The sequence below is a fragment of the Zonotrichia albicollis genome, chromosome 1 (assembly GCF_047830755.1).
Source record: "Zonotrichia albicollis isolate bZonAlb1 chromosome 1, bZonAlb1.hap1, whole genome shotgun sequence".
NCBI classification, from domain to species: Eukaryota; Metazoa; Chordata; class Aves; order Passeriformes; family Passerellidae; genus Zonotrichia; species Zonotrichia albicollis.
The window spans coordinates 83,687,847-83,707,713 of NC_133819.1; the positions used below are offsets into that span (position 1 = coordinate 83,687,847).

Here is a 19,867-nt window from a genome sequence, read left to right on the forward strand (position 1 = left end):
ACCCTGAGGACAGCATCACTACAGCAACAGCCTCTCCGGGTGTCACACAGGGAGAACTCCATCTCCTCTCTCTGCTCCTGCCCGCTGGCCTGTGTGAGTTGGCTGGAGCAGGCAGACCACCTGGGAGCATTGCTCCTTGTCACCATGTCACTATTTGTCCTGTTCTTTCCAGAGGCCAAATTTTAATGACTCACTCCACAGCCCAAGCAGTGTGTGTCTGTGCACATGGAGGTCAGCAGCAGTCAGCGCTCAGAGAGCATCAACAAAACCCCAGCTGACTTCCATCAGAAGCTAACACTCTATCTCATCACCTACATACCAGAGGAAACAGGATAATTGCACACCTCATATTTGCATTCAGAGCGTGAAGCTCTCTCACACAAGCTGCTGCAAACCTCCTCAAATAATCCCAACAGTTTTAGTAAAAGTACATATGTGAGTAAATGCTCATTGGGACACAGTCTTTTCCTGTCTGAAAATAACCTGAGCAGGATCTCATGTCTGCATGTCTAGGGGCAAAGTGTAGCAAATAAAACTAGTAAATAGGACAGACAAACCTGCTGTAGTTAACCTGAAGAAATGTTACTGTGGCAGAGAGGCTACGAAACTAGGACCATAAAATGTGAGAGAGTATTCAAGACAAAGAAGATTGTTTAAGCAGCCATTAGAAATCTTTTAAATGAAAAATTTTCTTCGCAGCAAAGCTTGATATATCTCATTGGAGCAAAACTCAGTTTTGGCTTCTAAAACATAAAAGTGTGCCTGTGTTGAAGAACTCAGAATCTCATGCTTCAGAATCTGACCTACTCATTTGCATTCATCAATGTTGCAATAAATTTCGCCAGTTTAAAACTGACCTAATGAACTTTCAAGTCCTTCTTTTCATCCTCTTCTGCAGCAGCACATAGTGGCAACAACTGTTTGAACAAGAGGCACTGGGATCTTGAGTAGCTAGTATTTTGCATGCATCAAAAGCAAAACATCTGCTGGAATCCTTTAGGGTGGTTTTTCTCCTTTAGCGTGTTTGTTTCCTGTCCTGCTGAGTCTTCCATCAATGATGGCCTATCAGCCTTAGCTCGGGGCATCCACCAGCATTTGAATCTTCTGCAGATGCATGCTATTTCAGCATTGGTAAGTCTTAATTATTTGCTAAAAGACTAAAGGGTTAAGGATTAACCGTGCTATTGTATATCCAAATACATGGAAGCTAGCCTAAGGTTCAGAGGCAGACAGATCTCTGCACAGCTTTGTCTTTTCAGAGTAGCATAAGTGTTTTCACACAGCCTGAACTCCCAAAGCCTGTGGACCTGAGCTAACCTGGGACAGAGACAGCTTGCTTACTTCAGACCTGTGTTCTTGCGGCTTCTGAGCTGATAGACTGCCATACATCTGGGAGAAAATATATCCTCAAAGGAACAAAGAAAACAAAACTGCAAATAGATTCATGAACATAACTTTATGTCTGATAAACTACAGCCTTTGCTGTTTGCACACTGCTGCAATCAAGGCTGTAACTCATAGCCCCACTCAGAAACAGGTAGGAGCTAGCAGAGTCCAGGCAGGTGACCTTTGCAGCAAATATGCAGCATACAGTCTTTAGTATACCCAGAACCAGTTCTAAACTGATGGAAGATAAACATAATTTATTACACGCAACTAGAGAGAGGCACAGGAGAGACATGATTTCTTCTCAGGCCCACAAATGACAAATGATGATGCCACTCACAGGGTGTGTAGGAATACATATACCTTGAGAGGGGAAAGAATATGCAGTGCAATTTCCAAAGGTGCAATTCCTGTGAAGAATTAGGAATTGAAGGATTCACAGAATCATAGATTCATCAAGGCTGGAAGAGACATACAAGATCATCCAGTCCAACTGGCAGTCCACTCAGCACTGCCACTGTAGCCCTAATCCACTAAACAATATCACCCAGCACCAGATCCAGGTTTACTTCAAGGTTTGCAGGCGATGTCCTCCAGCTGTACCTCTGCTGTTAAGCCAAAGTGGAAGGCAGTTCTGAATTCCCTGATCATTGCTTCTGTATAGCTGATACCTTGCTCACTAGCACCATTTTGATCTGGGCAAAGCAGTATTTTCCCAGAGCCTTGGCATGTCTTAGAGGACAGAATATGTCAGGAGTGTTTTGTAAGAAGCTGACACCTGACTGTCGTGTTTGGGGAAGGAAAAGGGGAGGGAGTTTAGGCAGGTAAACAAAAGCCGTGCTACCAGCTCCAGGGCCAGGAACAGCTCCCCTTTTACCAGTAGCACAGCTGTAGCTGCTAAGAAAAAAACCCACAACATGGCAGAAGTTTACCTCCTTTGCTCCTGGCTTCCACACACTTATCTGGGAGCATGAACTGATTCCATCACAGGACCTACAAGATGGGTACTTGGAGGCTGCAGTTCAGGCAGTTGTGCAGCCAACACATGGGGAAGTGTGCTGAGGGAAACAAGGGCTACTCAGGGACTTGTACGAACATGCACTGACATTTGCACAGGAGTGCAAATTTTGGAAGATGATTGGAACAGGAATACTTCTACTTAGCACTGATGGATGGCAGGGGCTCCAGTGCAGGCACCTACAAAGAGATGGGGTCTTGAACCACTGCAAGCCGGATTCTGACTCACCAAAGTCTTCTCTACACAACAACAGGTGTTTGTGCTCCTGATCCATATTTTATGCTGCACTGGAAGTGGCTGACAGGATGAGGAAATGCATTCACATATTGATAGTGAAAGCTATTTTTCTTCTACAGAATTCTTCCAAATGATATGTAGAGCTATGCGGTAATTCTTTGAGTACATGAAATGACAAAGCATCATGCCTAGAGTAAGTATCATTCACAGAATTAAATGTTCCAGCTGCAATAAGAAAAGAACTAACTCACAATAAATTTAACAAAAAATACCAATCTGTAAAAGTACTACGTAACTGAAAAGGCTGGCCAGCATCTGTGAAAATGGAAGGAATCAGCAAAACTAACTCAGATGAAGAAACTAAGATTCTTTAACCAAGAAAAATTATCTGGATGTATTACAAAATTATGAATTTAGGGGTTTAATTAATTTATATTTTTGAAAATTAAAAATTGCTACAAGAAATTGTCATTTTTAGAACACGAAAAGCTAAAGTAGTATGAAAGTGATAAACAAATATTCACTGCTGATATAAATATTAATGTAAATAAAGTTAACACAAATGTCAATCTAATCCTTTCAGTAAAGCTTAAGAATAAATGCTAACTAGAGTTATTTGAGAACTCATGCAGATATTTCCAAGACTTAAAAAAAAAAAAAGAAGCATTTATCATTTATCTTCTGTACTTTGATGATTTTCTACACATCTCACCAGGACTACTTTCTATGCATTTCTTAGATGCTGACTTTGGGCTGCAGGTAAAAGGTGCTTTTGAAAACCCACGCGGCCACCTGCACACGATTTCATTTCACAATACAATGCTGAACCTTCCATCATACTAAGTATTACAGATCTTCCCTTTACAGCCTCAGGGACTTTTTGGAAGACATTCATGTTCTGTGTTTATGTTTAAATACTCTGAAATGCAATTATACATTCTCCTACGTATCTATACTCTTGTAGGCAAGTGGCCTCTTCATAAGCACATCCAAACTGTACAGATTATCTTAAAGAATGAGTGAAACACAAAGTACATCTGCTGATGGTGAAAATTAGTTAAAAACCCACAGCAGATGGCCTTTCAATATTTGCCTAGATAAAGTATAAAATCAAGAATAAAAAAAAGTGCAATAATGAAAAATACGCCTGCTGCATTGTGCGATGCAGGACAGAGCCTTGCAGGCTCCCAGCTGCCGCACAATGTGCTGAGCCAGACTGCTGCTGGGGTGGGGAGGGCAGAGGGGAAAAGGCACGAGGTACAGGACAGTGGCAGCTGCTGCTACAAGGAGTACAAGGAATACAGCCTCCCTCCTTCCATGGCAGTCACTGCCCTCCACACCTGCAGCAGGAACAACAGCGATTCACCTCGTGAAACCGAGCAGCAGAAAGCAGGAGTTGCTTAAGCTGCTTTACCTTCACAAATAACCCTTCCTCATTTCCTTCAAAGTAAAGGTATTCAAGGAAAAAGGATAAATTCAGCCCCCAGTAAGAGCATTTTGACATTCAGACTGAATGAAGTTCCTATGTGCTTTCAACTTTCATTGTGCAGCTTTACAGCCTCAGGGGTTGCACAGCACTGGATGTACTTAAAGACATGGGCTTCTTTCCCAGACTTTTTTAATAAACATGATTTTTTTCTTGCACTGTGTGATAACAGCATAAACCAATTTCTACTCTATTTCTGAGCCCTAGAGCTGTACATTTTCTTCTTTTATAAGCCAATGAATACTGGTGCTTTTTATTTTTCTCCTGTGCCAGTCTATTACATAAAACAGCTTTTGAAAATATCCTCACCTCTTAAATTTACTAAGTTAACAGATTAGTTTAAATCAGTGTTCTAAACAAAAGGTACATGCCTTTTACATGATATATTGCAAAAGGCATACACCTTTTGTTTAGAACACTGATTTAAGTGTTGTAAGGCACTTAGAACTAAGTTTTTCAGTTTTCTAAACTGAAAAAGGCATATATTGTTAAGATGAAAACCAAAGTTGTCCATCTTTGAAAATGATGCTACACTTCTGATGATGAGCTTTTGGTATAATTTGTTTCAAGATGTGTAGTGATGAAGAAATTGATAATTTTTTTTTAATAAAGCTAATTCCCTTTTTCAGTTCACTCTTGTTTGGTTTATTTGTTGGGTTTTTTTTCCTGAATAGGCCATAGCCATTGATTTTTAATTATGTAAGAGCAGTTTATCTGATGACAAATACACATCTTGTGGATGAAGCTGTGGAATTTCCCAATACAAACATTTCTGAAAATAAATTTTTCATTTAGCATTTGTTTTTCTTCCATCCCAACAGAATATTATCTTAAGGCTATGAGATCACACAAACAAAGACTTTCATAAAAGTTGTTACAAATTATTTTCTTTTGCTGTATGCATTCCCGAACACAGTCCAAAGCCAATATGAAGTTGAATGTATGCACACATGCATTCTGCCTAGCTATAATTTTGTGCCTTTAAAAGTGACTCCTTTTACAGGGCTGCAAGAAGCCACCAAAAAAAATCCTCTAAGGTAAAAAACACTACTTTAGAAATAAAAAAAAAAGTAAAAAGGGAGTTCGTAGTGATTTAGCCAAGGTTTGGAAAACACTTAGACACAGCTCATGAAAAATGATTACAAGAGCACCAATATTGCTTGCTGAGAAAGTAAAACTAAAAGACTAAAATAAAAAATCAGACTCCTCACATAAATCATAGGGGAAAAGAAAAATGGAAGCTTATAGGATGTTTAATTATTTTGGTTACCTCTTTTTTTTAACAGATTAAGAACAAAAGTACCTCTAATGATAGTATCAAGCCTATTTTAGAGATCAGACTGGCTGACTATATGATAACAGAACAGGAAAAACATAAGTATTTGATTAGAATCTGTTCTGGTTTGGGGGAAAACAGGTTATGTGTTTATAGGAAGAGATGGCAGTTAAATACTTTCCATTCCAGGAATAATTGAAAGGGATGTTAAAGTTGTGAAAGTCTTCTGAGCCAAATGCCTTTACAGCAGAATTAGAGTCCTGTTCTCTTAGAGCAGTCCTGGAGCACACAGAACAACATCCTCTGCTTGGCAGCAGGATTCTCACCTGGAAAGAGGGGGCAGAGTCCCAGATTCCAAACCGTGCGCCTTGTAAGGGTTAGGATTAAAACTTTCAACAGAAAAAAAAACCCCAAAACATACATACACAGTCATTTTTTTCATAAACTGCGGCTGTAACACAGGAGTCTTTTTCCCCCTTCCCGGCAGAGATGCCGCAGCTGTGCACGGAATTCCCCAGAGGAGCGTGCGGGGAGGCTGAGCTGGGTGTCTCACTGTGGAGTTTGTGTCTCGCTGTGCTGCTGGGCACAGCAGCACACTGACCCCTTTGTACCCCTGGCCCCTCTTAGAGCCGGTCCCCATTAGCATTTGGCACGGCGGCAGCTGCTCCTGGCACGCTCCTCCGAAGGCAAATGCCCACGCTGCAAGAAAGATGTTGACGAAGCACAAGTGAGGACTCAAAGAACAACTGTGAAAGTGATGGAAGGCTTAGCTAGCGCAAAAGCAGGCAACTCGTTTATTTTACTGACAAAAAGGTTATGAGGCAAATTCACGATAGTCTACAAGCACTCCCATGGAAGGAACAGAAATTGGATCCTGTTGGGTCTGTCAGCCTAGCAGCCAGAAAAATGAGATCCACAAGCTGCATGACAAGGCTAGACTAATTCCTAGTACTAAAGATGAACAGAATTCTAACAGTGGCGCTCAACAGCCATGGAAAAAATATGAAGGCTTGTGGAAGCACATCTCCATCATTCCCAAAGTTTAAACCAAGGTGTGTTCCCTCTCCTCGAGAGACGTGTAGGTCAAACAGAGACTACCTCATGCAACCAGCAGTGTCTGTTGAAGAATCCTTCTTTATCCCAGCAGGAGGCTTCATCTCAGTATCTGTAATTGCAACAGACCCTGGATCAAGAGCATCCTAAGCTTTGCAGCTTTAAGGAAGCCACTTTTTTGATGTAAAATCTTGCAGAGGATAACAAAGGAATGACAAAACCAGTGAGACAGGCTCTGCCAAATTTCAAAATGAGCGGATGCTTCGGGGCATCGATTTTTCTCTCTCATACACTGAAGGTATGATTAACTTTTAAAGTGCTATGGGATGCCAATCAGTCACTGAAAGATGCTGAGAAACTGAAGAAGGTCCAGCAAAGGCCTATCAAACACATTATAAGGCAGGAGAACCTGACATAAGAAGATTGAAAGAATGGTTGTTCAGTCAAGAGAAAGCTCACAGAAAATACAATGGAAGTCTCAAAACATAGGAAGCAATTATAAGGGAGACACAGGTATTCTCTACTGAAGGATGCTTGTTACATATACAAGATATAAATATATATGCAAGATACAATATATATACAAGATATATACACTATAATATCCTATATGAACTTAAGGTACATCATTGACAAATGGTATTTCTCTTTTTAGTGCCTTCAGTATCTCTGGCCTAAGTCCTTATTTGTCCTCTCAATTTTCAAAACAGACACTTTTTGCTTACACTCCAAAGTATAAACAATAGTAATCTAAAAATGTACACAGGGCAAACCAAATGAAATGGAATTAGGGAGCGTCCTTCAGTTCTTCCCACAAATTCGCAAGAATGCAATGCACTCAGTATCTCCAATAACTGCCAAGCTATTCATAACACTTAGCATATTTTACAAAGGCAGAATAGAAAACTAGGAACAACACAGAAACTAAACATTCTTAACACATTTACAAACAGTGGAAAGACTGCCACTCTTTCTGAATGAAACAGGAAGTTAAAGAAGAGATGAAAGACAATAGTTTTGCCTCACAGACTATGATTCATTTGTTTTGATTCTGTAGAGGTGATGTGTTTAAAAATACAATATCTTCTGAAAGTATTCTTTTCGATATACCAAATATTAATGGTCTAGAGAGGCAAGAAAAACAAATATTTTTTGCAAACGGCAACTTTAACCCAAAACAATTTCAGAGGACTGGCAAACATTAATACTGCTTTAGCGGTGTATTGATGCCCAGAATAAAAGCCATAGGTTAACAAAAACCTGAAGAGTAATATTGTCCCTGATTTTTTCCACTACAAATATCAATAACTGTATTACTGAATTATTTAAATACTATATTAACTGCAGATGACCACAGTTCTTGCTTAATATACAGCACAACTTCACAACCTTCACAACAAGACACTCAACTAATCAAATCAAATCAGGAAGAGAAAAGCAATAATTGCTTGCTCATAATTTAAAATTTCTACAGAGAGTTACATCTCAGAACACATGTTGTTCACCAAACTTCAATTTCAGTATTCCATAGAACACATTCCTGAAGCCATAACTGGAAATAAAATGTATTTTCCTGAAAAACAAATCACAAGGCAGGACATTTGTGTAAAATCACTTTGAGGCATAGTGTTTCTCAAAGTAAGTCATAAGTATCTCAAAAGGTAAGTCAAAACGATTATTTGCTTTGTTCTTAATGCAACTCATAATAAATAGTATAACATCTGTCTTTCTTGTTCTATTAGTATGTTTATAAAAATGTGTTTACTTTAAAGATTCAGTATCATTTTGATGCACAAGTTAAAATAAATCTGTTTTCTTAACATGGCATAACTATACTAAAAAACCAAACACGTCTTTGTTTTTCAGAATGAAATCCTATGTTTTCCTTAAAAAATACACATTTCTATCAATGTCTGCTGGGATCATCACAGCACTACAACTAAAACTGTAATAATTCACCATTTAAATATCTTCTGTAAAAGGGTAAAGAAAACAACTCCTAATATTTGGATTTTTACAAATTATTAATCTGCAGGATGTCATGTGGTAGATTATCAAAGCTGAGTTACAATCTAAGACAAAACTGCAAACACAGATGGGTTCCCAAAATGTCATGGAGTCTGGAGCCAGCCAGACTCATTCAATCACTGGGACAAATCAGGATGAGGCAGTAAAATTCCTATAAATGGCTGAGAACTACAGAAGGAGGACACGACCTAAAGTGGACTTGTAGAGTACCGTGTCTTCACAGCAGAAATTTAACCTAGCTGACTTCAGCATATTCAAAGGAACAATGTCAAAGATAACATTTTGCCACTTGGAAAAAATCCTTGGTCTTGGAAGCAAGGCCTTAATGAGGTAAGGAGATGAACAACATTCTTTACAAACCAGAGGGGTAGGGCACCTACCATAGTACAGCTGCATCACACATTTTACACATTTTTTCAAGCAACTTGATTTTCCACATTGGTAAGTGCTACATGGCTGTAGATTCCACCACTTTCATGTGTAATTCAGGAGGACATAACATTAATGACAGCCTCATTATGATAAAGTGCATTATCCTTGAATTAGCAATTCAGAAATCAAGACAGAAGTGAGTTTGTACTCCCAAGCACCCACCAAGGCACTCCTGGCTCATGGACCAGGCGACTCAACGCACAGGTAATCATTACCTGCAGAGAGCACCTACCTGCCAGACCAAGTGCTCCTTCACGACGGCTGTACCTGACAGACAGACGCTCAGCACGATCGTGTGGGACGCAGAGGTCACCACGCTGGCAACTATGGCGTCCCTCATGTTGAAGGGCAGCATGGTGTACACCACGAAAATGATGAACAAGAAAAACGATACCTGTGCAAGACACCAAGGCAAAAAAAAAAAAGGAAGCATGTCAAACTCACTTTGGAATAAGATTTTAAAAAATAGCATTTAGTTTTGAACTGTCTTCAGCAGCTTTTCACAAGAAAGTCATTGCTAAACACTGAAAAAATGGATTTAGGAAGAATTAATTTTTAAGAGTGTTGGAAAAATTACATTCTATTAGACTTCAGAAGTGTGGTTCCAAGATACTAAATCATGGTTTCAGACCTACAGAATACTCCAAACTTTTCAAATTTTACTCCAAATTTATATTTTCAAATTTTTATTAATACTCTATTTACAAGTAAAGAGTTATCCCAGGACTAGTGAATTCTAATTATGACCTGCATTACAAAACAATCTGCCAAACTCCTCACAGAGTCTTAATTTCAATACAGAAAGATTTTGTACATCCTGATGAACTAAAAATTCACAGTATAATACATGACATTATGCAAAAAAAAAAAAAGCTCAAGTTGAGCCAAGAAATTTGATTTAACAAGATGGTATTTCATGAGTATCTACATGACCTATGTCAAATTCCATAAAATCACTACATTTTAAGGTAATATATTTATTTAGTCATGAAAAACAGCTTCAGAAAATCACAGTCCATATGCAGAATCTCCTGTCAGCTTCTTTTAAAGGGTATTAGTGTCCAAACTGACCTTATGGAACAAATGTACAGCCCAACTCATAACAGCAAAAGGGATTCCTTTGCTATACATAGGAAAATATATAATGGATGCTGTGCTTATGCTCCAAACTCCACCACACATTTGAGAAAATGTAACTAGATTTGGGACCCAGGTTTTGCACACATAAGTAAGTAGGTGACTCTGAAAATGTGCCAGCTGGTACATGATTATATCTCCATGGAAGGCTTTCCACCATTCTGAGTTGACTTGCAATCCTATTCACCATCCAGCAGTTGCACACACACAGTACAGAACACAGAGAGCTCCCAGGCAGGTATGAGCAAGTGTAATTTGCTGCTCACTTCCCTTAGCATCAGTCTCCATTCTTCACACCTGCATGTGACAACTACAAAATCAAAACTGAAGTCTAAGGTAGCCCTGTAGGACAGTGGAGGCATTCTTTTCCATCATGGGGACAGAACCAGATGGAGAAGATGTCCACTTCTGTTATTCATCCATCTTTCTCCACTCCCTCCATTAAGATCAATCCAGCTTCTTCCTGATCTCTCATACCCTTTTCAATGCTGCCAGGTGTCCCATATACTCAAAAGTCAAATAGTTCAAAGGCATGAAATGAAAGAGAACTACAAAGGAAATGAGGGATAACAAGAAAATACAGCAAGAAAAGGGCAAAGCAAAAGCTTTGCCCCTCTGCTCTTCCAATCTACCAACAGATATCACAAGAAAAAAAAAGTGTTTGATACCTGGTTGCTTTCAGTCCTCCCTAAAAGTTTTCACAGTGATCAGATGTTAGTAAAACCAACAGCAAAGAAAAGGGTGTACAAAGTTGATCTAGTAAGAGAAGGGCTATGCCAGTATGATGTTTTAAAACTGTCCAGGCTGAGGAAAAATCAATTATGATACTGACGGAACCAACTGGGAGTCTTAAAACTTGGAAAAGGTCTGGAAATGTCTGGCAGGCTAGAAAAGAGAAACATAGCACCTGTTTTTGAAAGGCTGGGAAAACGGGTGAAGCTCATCAGTTTCACTTAAATTCCCACAGAAGTAACAGACAATAATAATGCATGTCATAATTAAGAGTCCCAAAAGTTAAGAAAAGCATAGGTAACAGCAAATGTGATTTTGCTGACAACAAATCCTGTTAAAGCAATTACATCTTCTGTCATGAAAACAGGCATCAGTACAGGGGAAAACCCAAATAATGAGTTAGGCAGCAACAAGGGATGTAAAAGGTCTTCTAATACAGGTGTAAGAAGAACAGTTGCCAAAGGCAAAATATCCTTCTAGCCTGTAAGACCAGCTGTTTAAAATGTTTCCAGTTAAAGGCCAGGCTGGATGAGGCCCTGAGAAACCTCATCTGGGAGAAGGTTGCCCTTCCCATGGCAGAGAAGTGGGAAGTAGATGAACTTTAAGTTTCCTCCAACCCAAATAATTTTGTGATTTTATTATTAAAAAATAGTTTGAAGAAGAATCCCAGACCTAAGTCCTGGAAGAAGGATTTCAAACAGCCCCATTCTCAGTGATTTTTCAGGTAAACAAGATTTTGTAATTTCCAAGTTTAACTTTCTCATTGCCTATGTGGTATTCACATATGTGTGAAAATTTTATTATTAGAAAATAAAAAATAAAAAATCATTCTTCTTTAACTGGTTTGTCTCAAAAAAATATAACTTGCATATTTTTTGATATCTGACTTTATAGCCAAACCAAAGGATCCACTCCATTTGTGTGGTCCATGCTAAGTACTCTTCCAAACTTTTAAGTGGATGTAGGACTGTCATGGGTTGACCCGGAAGGAGTGGGAATTCTGGGAAGCTGTGGTCAAACCAATGAAGGTTTTGAGTTTCATACTGACACCTGGTGTCGCCAGTGGGGTTTGGACACACCTCCGAGAATACACAGGGGTTAAAAGCAGGGCACTGCCCTGGCACTTCCTCTTTTTGGACATCGCGGCCGAGGAGTTCAGACCTCTCTCCCTCGCCCGGCCCGCTGCTGCTGGGCGGGGGAGGGGCCAGCCATGCGGTGAGGCCTGGGGGCCTGGACAGAGATGGTGTTGAGGGGGCTTCGAGGATGGAAGGGTGGGGGAGCCCCAAGAGACATCGGGCAGCCAGCCACCCCCCCCCCCCCCCCCCTCTTCCCCCCCCCAGGAGAGCAGGAGAGCAGCCAGCGAGAAGGGGGAGGAGGACTGCCCGGCCGCAGCGGCAGCGTGTGGGCAGCGTGCGTGGGAGCCGTCCGACAGACAGAGACTGAAAACTTTTAACCCTTTCTTGCATGATTGAGGCCTTACAGAAATGCTAATCCTCCTCGAAGCTGAATAAGAAGGGAGATGAGAGATGATATGAGATAAGGACCTTGGCCCGGAGTTTGTGGAGATGATTGGATGGGGAGAGATGATTTGGAGTGGCCTTTGGGCTGGACGTTTTCTTGTAGCCATGGACTCAGTTGTTCCTGTGACACAGACTGCATTTAGGGGGAGGCAGTGCCTCAAAACCAGGAGGGTTCATTTGTGAGGACCCCCCGGCCCCAGGGGGTTGGAAATATATGGGGGGGACAGTTGTCCCAAAAGCAGAGACTGTGCCTTTTTGGAGTGAGACAGGGCATCCTTGAAAGACCACCCTAAAAGCAGCTCTGATCCATGTCTCGGTGGTGAGAGCACTGAGCATGGAAGGAACGTGTCACAAGCGGCAAATAGACTTTCCGGGCGGTGCCGGAGTGACAGGGAAGCACACGAGGGTCTCAGTGTGTCTCCACGAGAAGCCTATGGAACAAGAAGGACTCCTTTCCCTCTTCATGAACTGCAGTTTGAGTATACTAAAGTGTCGTGCCGGACTGGGCAGTTGGTATTTTTGAGAGAATGTATTGGATTGGGAAAGTCAGGGAGTGGGGAGGAGGAAAAGTGGTTTTTTGTAAGGTTTTCAATTTTTTTTCTTTTCCTTATAGTCTTTCCTATTTTTTCCTGTAGTTTTAGGTAATAAAGTGTTATTTATGTTTAAGTTGGAGCCTGTTTTGCTTATTCCTGGTCACATCTCACAGCAGACACCAGGGTGGGGCATTTTCATGGGGGCACTGGCTCTGTGCCAGGCTCAAACCATGACATTTTTTGGTTCCCTGACCGGGAATCGAATCACGGGAGAATGATGAGGTAAAGCTGTGAGATGAGACCAAGAAGAATAAGGAAAGCATGTACTAAGTTAAGGTAGATGAATAGTCATAGTGAATCTAAGGTATTGTTGTGTAGAAGTGTTTTGTAATTTTGTTGATAATTTTAGAAAGTGTATTCTCGGAGGTGAAGGGTGGAGTGTCATGGGTTGACCCGGAAGGAGTGGGAATTCTGGGAAGCTGTGGTCAAACCAATGAAGGTTTTGAGTTTCATACTGACACCTGGTGTCGCCAGTGGGGTTTGGACACACCTCCGAGAATACACAGGGGTTAAAAGCAGGGCACTGCCCTGGCACTTCCTCTTTTTGGACATCGCGGCCGAGGAGTTCAGACCTCTCTCCCTCGCCCGGCCCGCTGCTGCTGGGCGGGGGAGGGGCCAGCCATGCGGTGAGGCCTGGGGGCCTGGACAGAGATGGTGTTGAGGGGGCTTCGAGGATGGAAGGGTGGGGGAGCCCCAAGAGACATCGGGCAGCCAGCCACCCCCCCCCCCCCCCCCTCTTCCCCCCCCCAGGAGAGCAGGAGAGCAGCCAGCGAGAAGGGGGAGGAGGACTGCCCGGCCGCAGCGGCAGCGTGTGGGCAGCGTGCGTGGGAGCCGTCCGACAGACAGAGACTGAAAACTTTTAACCCTTTCTTGCATGATTGAGGCCTTACAGAAATGCTAATCCTCCTCGAAGCTGAATAAGAAGGGAGATGAGAGATGATATGAGATAAGGACCTTGGCCCGGAGTTTGTGGAGATGATTGGATGGGGAGAGATGATTTGGAGTGGCCTTTGGGCTGGACGTTTTCTTGTAGCCATGGACTCAGTTGTTCCTGTGACACAGACTGCATTTAGGGGGAGGCAGTGCCTCAAAACCAGGAGGGTTCATTTGTGAGGACCCCCCGGCCCCAGGGGGTTGGAAATATATGGGGGGGACAGTTGTCCCAAAAGCAGAGACTGTGCCTTTTTGGAGTGAGACAGGGCATCCTTGAAAGACCACCCTAAAAGCAGCTCTGATCCATGTCTCGGTGGTGAGAGCACTGAGCATGGAAGGAACGTGTCACAAGCGGCAAATAGACTTTCCGGGCGGTGCCGGAGTGACAGGGAAGCACACGAGGGTCTCAGTGTGTCTCCACGAGAAGCCTATGGAACAAGAAGGACTCCTTTCCCTCTTCATGAACTGCAGTTTGAGTATACTAAAGTGTCGTGCCGGACTGGGCAGTTGGTATTTTTGAGAGAATGTATTGGATTGGGAAAGTCAGGGAGTGGGGAGGAGGAAAAGTGGTTTTTTGTAAGGTTTTCAATTTTTTTTCTTTTCCTTATAGTCTTTCCTATTTTTTCCTGTAGTTTTAGGTAATAAAGTGTTATTTATGTTTAAGTTGGAGCCTGTTTTGCTTATTCCTGGTCACATCTCACAGCAGACACCAGGGTGGGGCATTTTCATGGGGGCACTGGCTCTGTGCCAGGCTCAAACCATGACAAGGACAGAGTATGATGCTGTTGCTTTTCAATTTTGACATAAAACAGACTACTAAGCATGTGAGCAACATTTTGACATTTTGCAATGCTTCTAGTGATATCAGCTGTATCAGCTCCAAATTCCTTGTACATCTGTAAACAACTGTTTTATAAATTACCTCACTGCTTTCTTTGGTCAAAATAAATGGACAATTTCAACATTCAACACCTAAACACAGAACACTTTTAAGAGGTGCAGCCCCTCTTGATATTACATATTCAAATAGGCTGGGTTGCAGAAGAACTGTGTCAAAGATCACTTGATTTTAAAAAAATTGACCTGTCAATTCTTACATTTGCATATATATGCAGATTTGAAAGTTGATATGAGAATGCTGTTGCAAAGCAGGACATCTATCACTCATGCTAAGGCAGAAATCCTCCTCCAAAATATATGTAGGAAATGGCACCTATCAATTCTCTTTAATTCTCTGTCAAACTGCTTTTCCCCTATTTCTAGTAGTAATCTAATGACCTAAGAGAGATCCTTTTATCACAGAGGTTGCTTTTTCATTTCACAATGGCTAAAGAGTGTTTTCCCCATCCTTCTCAAATAAGATGCTTCTACCCTTCGTCTTGATCGCAGATATACATAGTATGTAAGACTTGGGACATTTCAACATATTTCAAAATGCCAGTGTATTTAAGTTTAATATTGTAGAAGTTAACACACAGAGGCTTTTGAGCAGGTAGAAAGAGGAACAGACTTCTTGGTCTGAATCACAGTCTGCAGAATGGTCAATGGCCCTTTACCATGAATAGCCATTAAAATTTTGTAAGAACTGGCAGAATATTGCTGATAACAACCTTAACAAGCAGTGATGCCAAGCTCCGAAAGACCCCTTTACCTCACTGCAAGATTTGCTAATGCAAATGATCACAGCATGCCTGCACTTGGTGCGTGTTCCTGTCAGTCATCACAGCATTCATTTACAGTGCACTATTTTTGACACTATTAAAAGTAGCCTGTGCCACCAAACTGATCCACAATCACAAGGCTGCTATGTTGGAAGCAGTCTTTCATGTGGGTCATCACTATGACTGCCTAGTTGAAACATGCTTTTTGTCCTGATCTGAACTTACACTGCTTTAGGAATTTGATTCTCAGATACTTTCTCTATGAGTTTATGCTATCCATACCTTGGAGATGGGAGTGCTTGAGCAGTGATGGTGTGCATGACAGCATGTAGCATTCACTTTTGGTTAACACTGGTGCAACATCTTACACACAAGCATGTGGCTTTCCTGCTTTGATTGACGGTTACCCAGGACTCTGGCCCATCAGTCTTGACTGTCAGAGCTTAGCAAAATCGAGTGGGTTTGCTGCTCTCTGTATTTCTTCCCCCATACCTCAGCAGGGCCACATTGTCATCTACTATGTAAGCAGTTCCTTTCCACAGATTTAAAGACGGCGCACTGCCGTAGTGTAGCTGCCTGGATGGGCATGTAACAGATGATTTTTCCTGCAGATTTTGTGCAGCTGCTTTCAGAAGGGCAGCAAAAGTTCACATACAGATTACTGCAGTGATGCCACTGGAACGAGCTGGACACAAAATAGTAAAATGACACCACGGTGTGAGATATGATGATCATGAACCCTTTCAAAATCTCATTCTTGTCACAGAATGCAATGCAACTATACTAAAAGTCTTCAGCATTCAGAATGGAAAGATTCAGACTGCACAAGATAGAGAAGTAGATCCTTCTTTAAGTTAAACCCATTCTGAGCATTTTTCATGTTGGCATTTTGTCCCAGCACCTCTAGATGTACATTGGCTACGACAGCCTTTAGTCTGTTCTGTGGACTGTCAGCTAGGAGAACTGGTATGAGGCTGATAGTATTTGGTGCTTCGCAGACATTGCTATTGGAAATGCCACTAGTTTGGATTGATGGCACGAACTACAGTGGACCCAAGCCATGAATCCTAGTTGGTTTTTGTGGACACAACCTGTTCTGAGACACCTTGTCTCCCATGTGTCACCAGTTTCTACTCCTCAGTGGGGTTGTCTTAACTGTAAAGAGTACAGTGGAGTAGAAATTTTAACATATTTTACAAATTAAAATTGTCTTTCCTGGCACACAGGGTATCACAGGGGATGTTGCTTTGGCACTGAGAACAACTGCAAAAAAGATACTAATCATTCATTTTATACAAATTATGTTCCAACAATGACTCACTATTTCCCACCTAGACAGCCTTTTTAACACTGTGTTAAGATGGTTAATCATAACAGGCTTGGCATGTGTAAAATTCACAGAAGCTAATGTTACTCTGACCAGAATTTTCCCCTGAGGAGCATGATACCTTGGCACTGAAGCTGGCCTGAAAATTTAAATGTACCATTTCAGCATGAATTAGGGAAAAGCACTTCTTTGGACACAGCCAGCAGTAGTGAGGCAACAGCTAATAAAATATCTCTGTTTCTTTGGGATAACTGCAACAGTGCTGGCTTTTCACTGTATAACCGTAATTAAACTGGTAAGACTACAAAAACTCAAACTAAATAGCCAGCCCACTACAGGATCACTTTCAGAGGTTTTTCAAGGTCAGCTTCCACATGACTGGGTAAAAGGAGCAAAAATCATCACTTAATTGAAGAATTTTCCCTTGGAAAGATGCTTAGATTCCAGCCACTGATTTCAAATGTTGTCTGTATACCTAATTGCACAGAAGATGCCCTAGCTTTTCTAAAGAAATAGCTAGACTTCGTAACATTTGGTAAGACCTTAAATCTTAATCTTAAAAACTAGTTACAAATACTATGTTTAATACAATGTATGTTTTATGGCACCAGAAGGGTATTTATACAAGCTATAAACTATAGATTAAAATATTTGTGTTGGAGTGTAAAGGTTGCAAATACGTAATGCTCTTTGCTATTGTAATTCTGAAGTCCAGCCCCCAAATTTCTACCTGGGCAATGTTCAAAGAATAAAACAAGCTACCCACATAAAACAAAACATTCAGAGTACAAAAATCAGCTTCTGTTCTGAGTCATCTATAAAAAGGCTAAAATTATGAAAGCATTGGGTAAGTGAAGGTGAAAAGGTTCACTAAACCCTGAAACATCAGAAGAAAGGGCACTCAATGGAACTAGAAGGTTGGTTGAAAAAAGGTGAAATTAGCAGATAGTGACCTTCTTGAACTTACACTATCAGGATCAAAAAGATATTAAACCAATTCATGGACACCTTATCCATAAACCAACAATAAAAAAACTGGGCAGGGAAATGCACCCTCTGATGTCACTAACATGCGGAGGCTGGGCAAGGTATGAAGGAAACTGACCACACAAAGTGATCAATTTGGCATGCTGCCTTTCAGTAGCAGCTTCTCTTGCAATTCTTGGAGACACATTACTGTGCTAGATGGACCCTGGCCTTTCCCTGCAGGATGTCCTTGTGTTCTGGTGGTGAGAGTCAAAAGTGCTTCAGAGGAAAAGAAAAAGATAAAGCAGTTATGACACAGTACCCTCTCTGACTTTAAAATAAAGCAAGACAATTCAGAAAAAGAACTGAAAGCCCAGCGAGACTATGAATAGAAAGCATTGTAGAACCATTCCCTAGTTAGAAGGGAACTGGAAGAAGAAAGTTGAGTTTTGAGCAACAGGATAAAACACAAAAAGAGCTGAATATTAATTTGTATAAAAATAATGGTTCCAAAGTGCCTGTTATGTCATAAACCTCAAGAATAAAGTCAACAAGGAAGATTTGTTTGTGATATACTCCACAAAATCATTTCCAAAATAAATTACTACTTCACTGTTTTTTACCAAACATAAAGTTGTATTTTCCAATAATTGTCATAGAAGTAGTAAACAAGTCTGTAAATCATGCCTTGTTCTTCATCATAGAGAACTCTCAAAGTAATAATCCCTTTCTTTTGTGCACAGGTCTGGGTTTAAATATCATCAGGAAACAGTCATTACAGCCTCTGCCAAAAAATTAACAACCATTAGCAAAATGGGACAGAATAAAAGCAATTTGATTGCACTAAAATGGATATTTAAAAATAATTTTACAATACGAGAACTTCAAATGTGTTCCTAAAGTCACATATTAATGTGATAGTAAGATGAAAAACTCCTGGAAACGAAGGAAAATTCATATTTGAAATAATCAAGATACCAACTGATTCCATGCTGTCTACTGTGTGATTGGCCACAGAACATTTTCTTTCACTGCATGATATTAGTAAGAGACACATGAGATTTTAAAGGAGTGACCCAAGGAACATTAGCAGTGACACACCAATTAATAACAATTTTTGGTCCTTCCTGCTACAAAAACAGGAGTCTGAGCTACCATCATCTCTAGTAGATTTGAGATTATTCCTGAACACACTCAGAAAAGAAAGAATTTCATTTCTCTTCTCACACCTTGTTTTTACCATCATTCCTTTCCTCACTTAATTCTCATCTTTCTACTGTATCTTTCCACCCTTGTTTCAGCCACATTATAGTCCAAGCAGTCAAGAAGACAGATTTGTTCTGCTGCACCACTGCTAAATCCCTGTGAGCAAAAAGACAACTTCATAAAGCACCATATAGCCCAACCATGGCATCTGCTGGCAGTGATTTCACTCTTAACTGGACCAGATGACAAAAAGCCATGTCTTTGTTTTTTAGAGTGATGGGACAAGTGAAAACCATCAGAGATAGTGAATTCATTGCTCATCCTTGTTATCTTTCCCTCCTGTGTTTTACTGTGTTAAATATTAAGGTCAGAAACCTAGAATTGCTGCAAGAATTCCAGATCATCAAAGCAAGCATTTTCTCTAAAAGGGACAGTTGATACCCTCTTTCATGCTATCTTAATAATTTATTTTTTTGTTTAATCTAAGGACAATGATAAAGATATTATAGCATGTTATTAAAACTAAAGCTTTGTCTTTTTATGCCATCATAAGGGTAAAAGCAAATGTATTTCATTCTGGCTAAGACCATGATGCATCCTATTCAGAAGTCTAAACTGCAATTAAATTAACACATTTTAAAAGTGGGAAGATCGAAATATTTATACAGTGTATGTAAACAGACTCAAGTTCAAAGCAATGAACTCCATTTTCACATGGACTATTAAGGAGGTAATTTTACAACACCCAAGCACTATACCTCAAATTTTAAGGTAGTTTAATAAGAACATACATTAGAAACATTTTCAGAGTTTCTATGAAGAGATATATACAACTTTGAAAGAAATCTAAAATACATAAAACTGTAATCTAGTTAG

The 19,867-nt window shown here is 40.6% G+C and overlaps 1 protein-coding gene and 1 long non-coding RNA gene across 3 annotated transcripts in view; one reads left to right on the top strand and one right to left on the bottom strand.

The window, feature by feature from the left end:
- Positions 1-19,867, bottom strand: part of ADCY2 (adenylate cyclase 2) — a 206,407-nt gene that overhangs the window by 130,631 nt on the left and 55,909 nt on the right. The window contains exon 3 of one of the 2 annotated variants that reach the window (XM_005484268.4): positions 9,149-9,310. The exons of the other annotated variant lie outside the window; for it this stretch is intronic. Within the exon in view, the coding sequence (XP_005484325.2) occupies positions 9,149-9,310 (162 nt within the window). The remainder of the gene's footprint in view (positions 1-9,148; positions 9,311-19,867) is intronic. 2 annotated transcript variants of the gene reach the window in all.
- Positions 11,747-14,494, top strand: LOC141729845 (uncharacterized). Its single transcript, XR_012581304.1, has 2 exons — positions 11,747-13,524; positions 13,649-14,494. It is a non-coding gene; the product is annotated as an uncharacterized LOC141729845 (long non-coding RNA).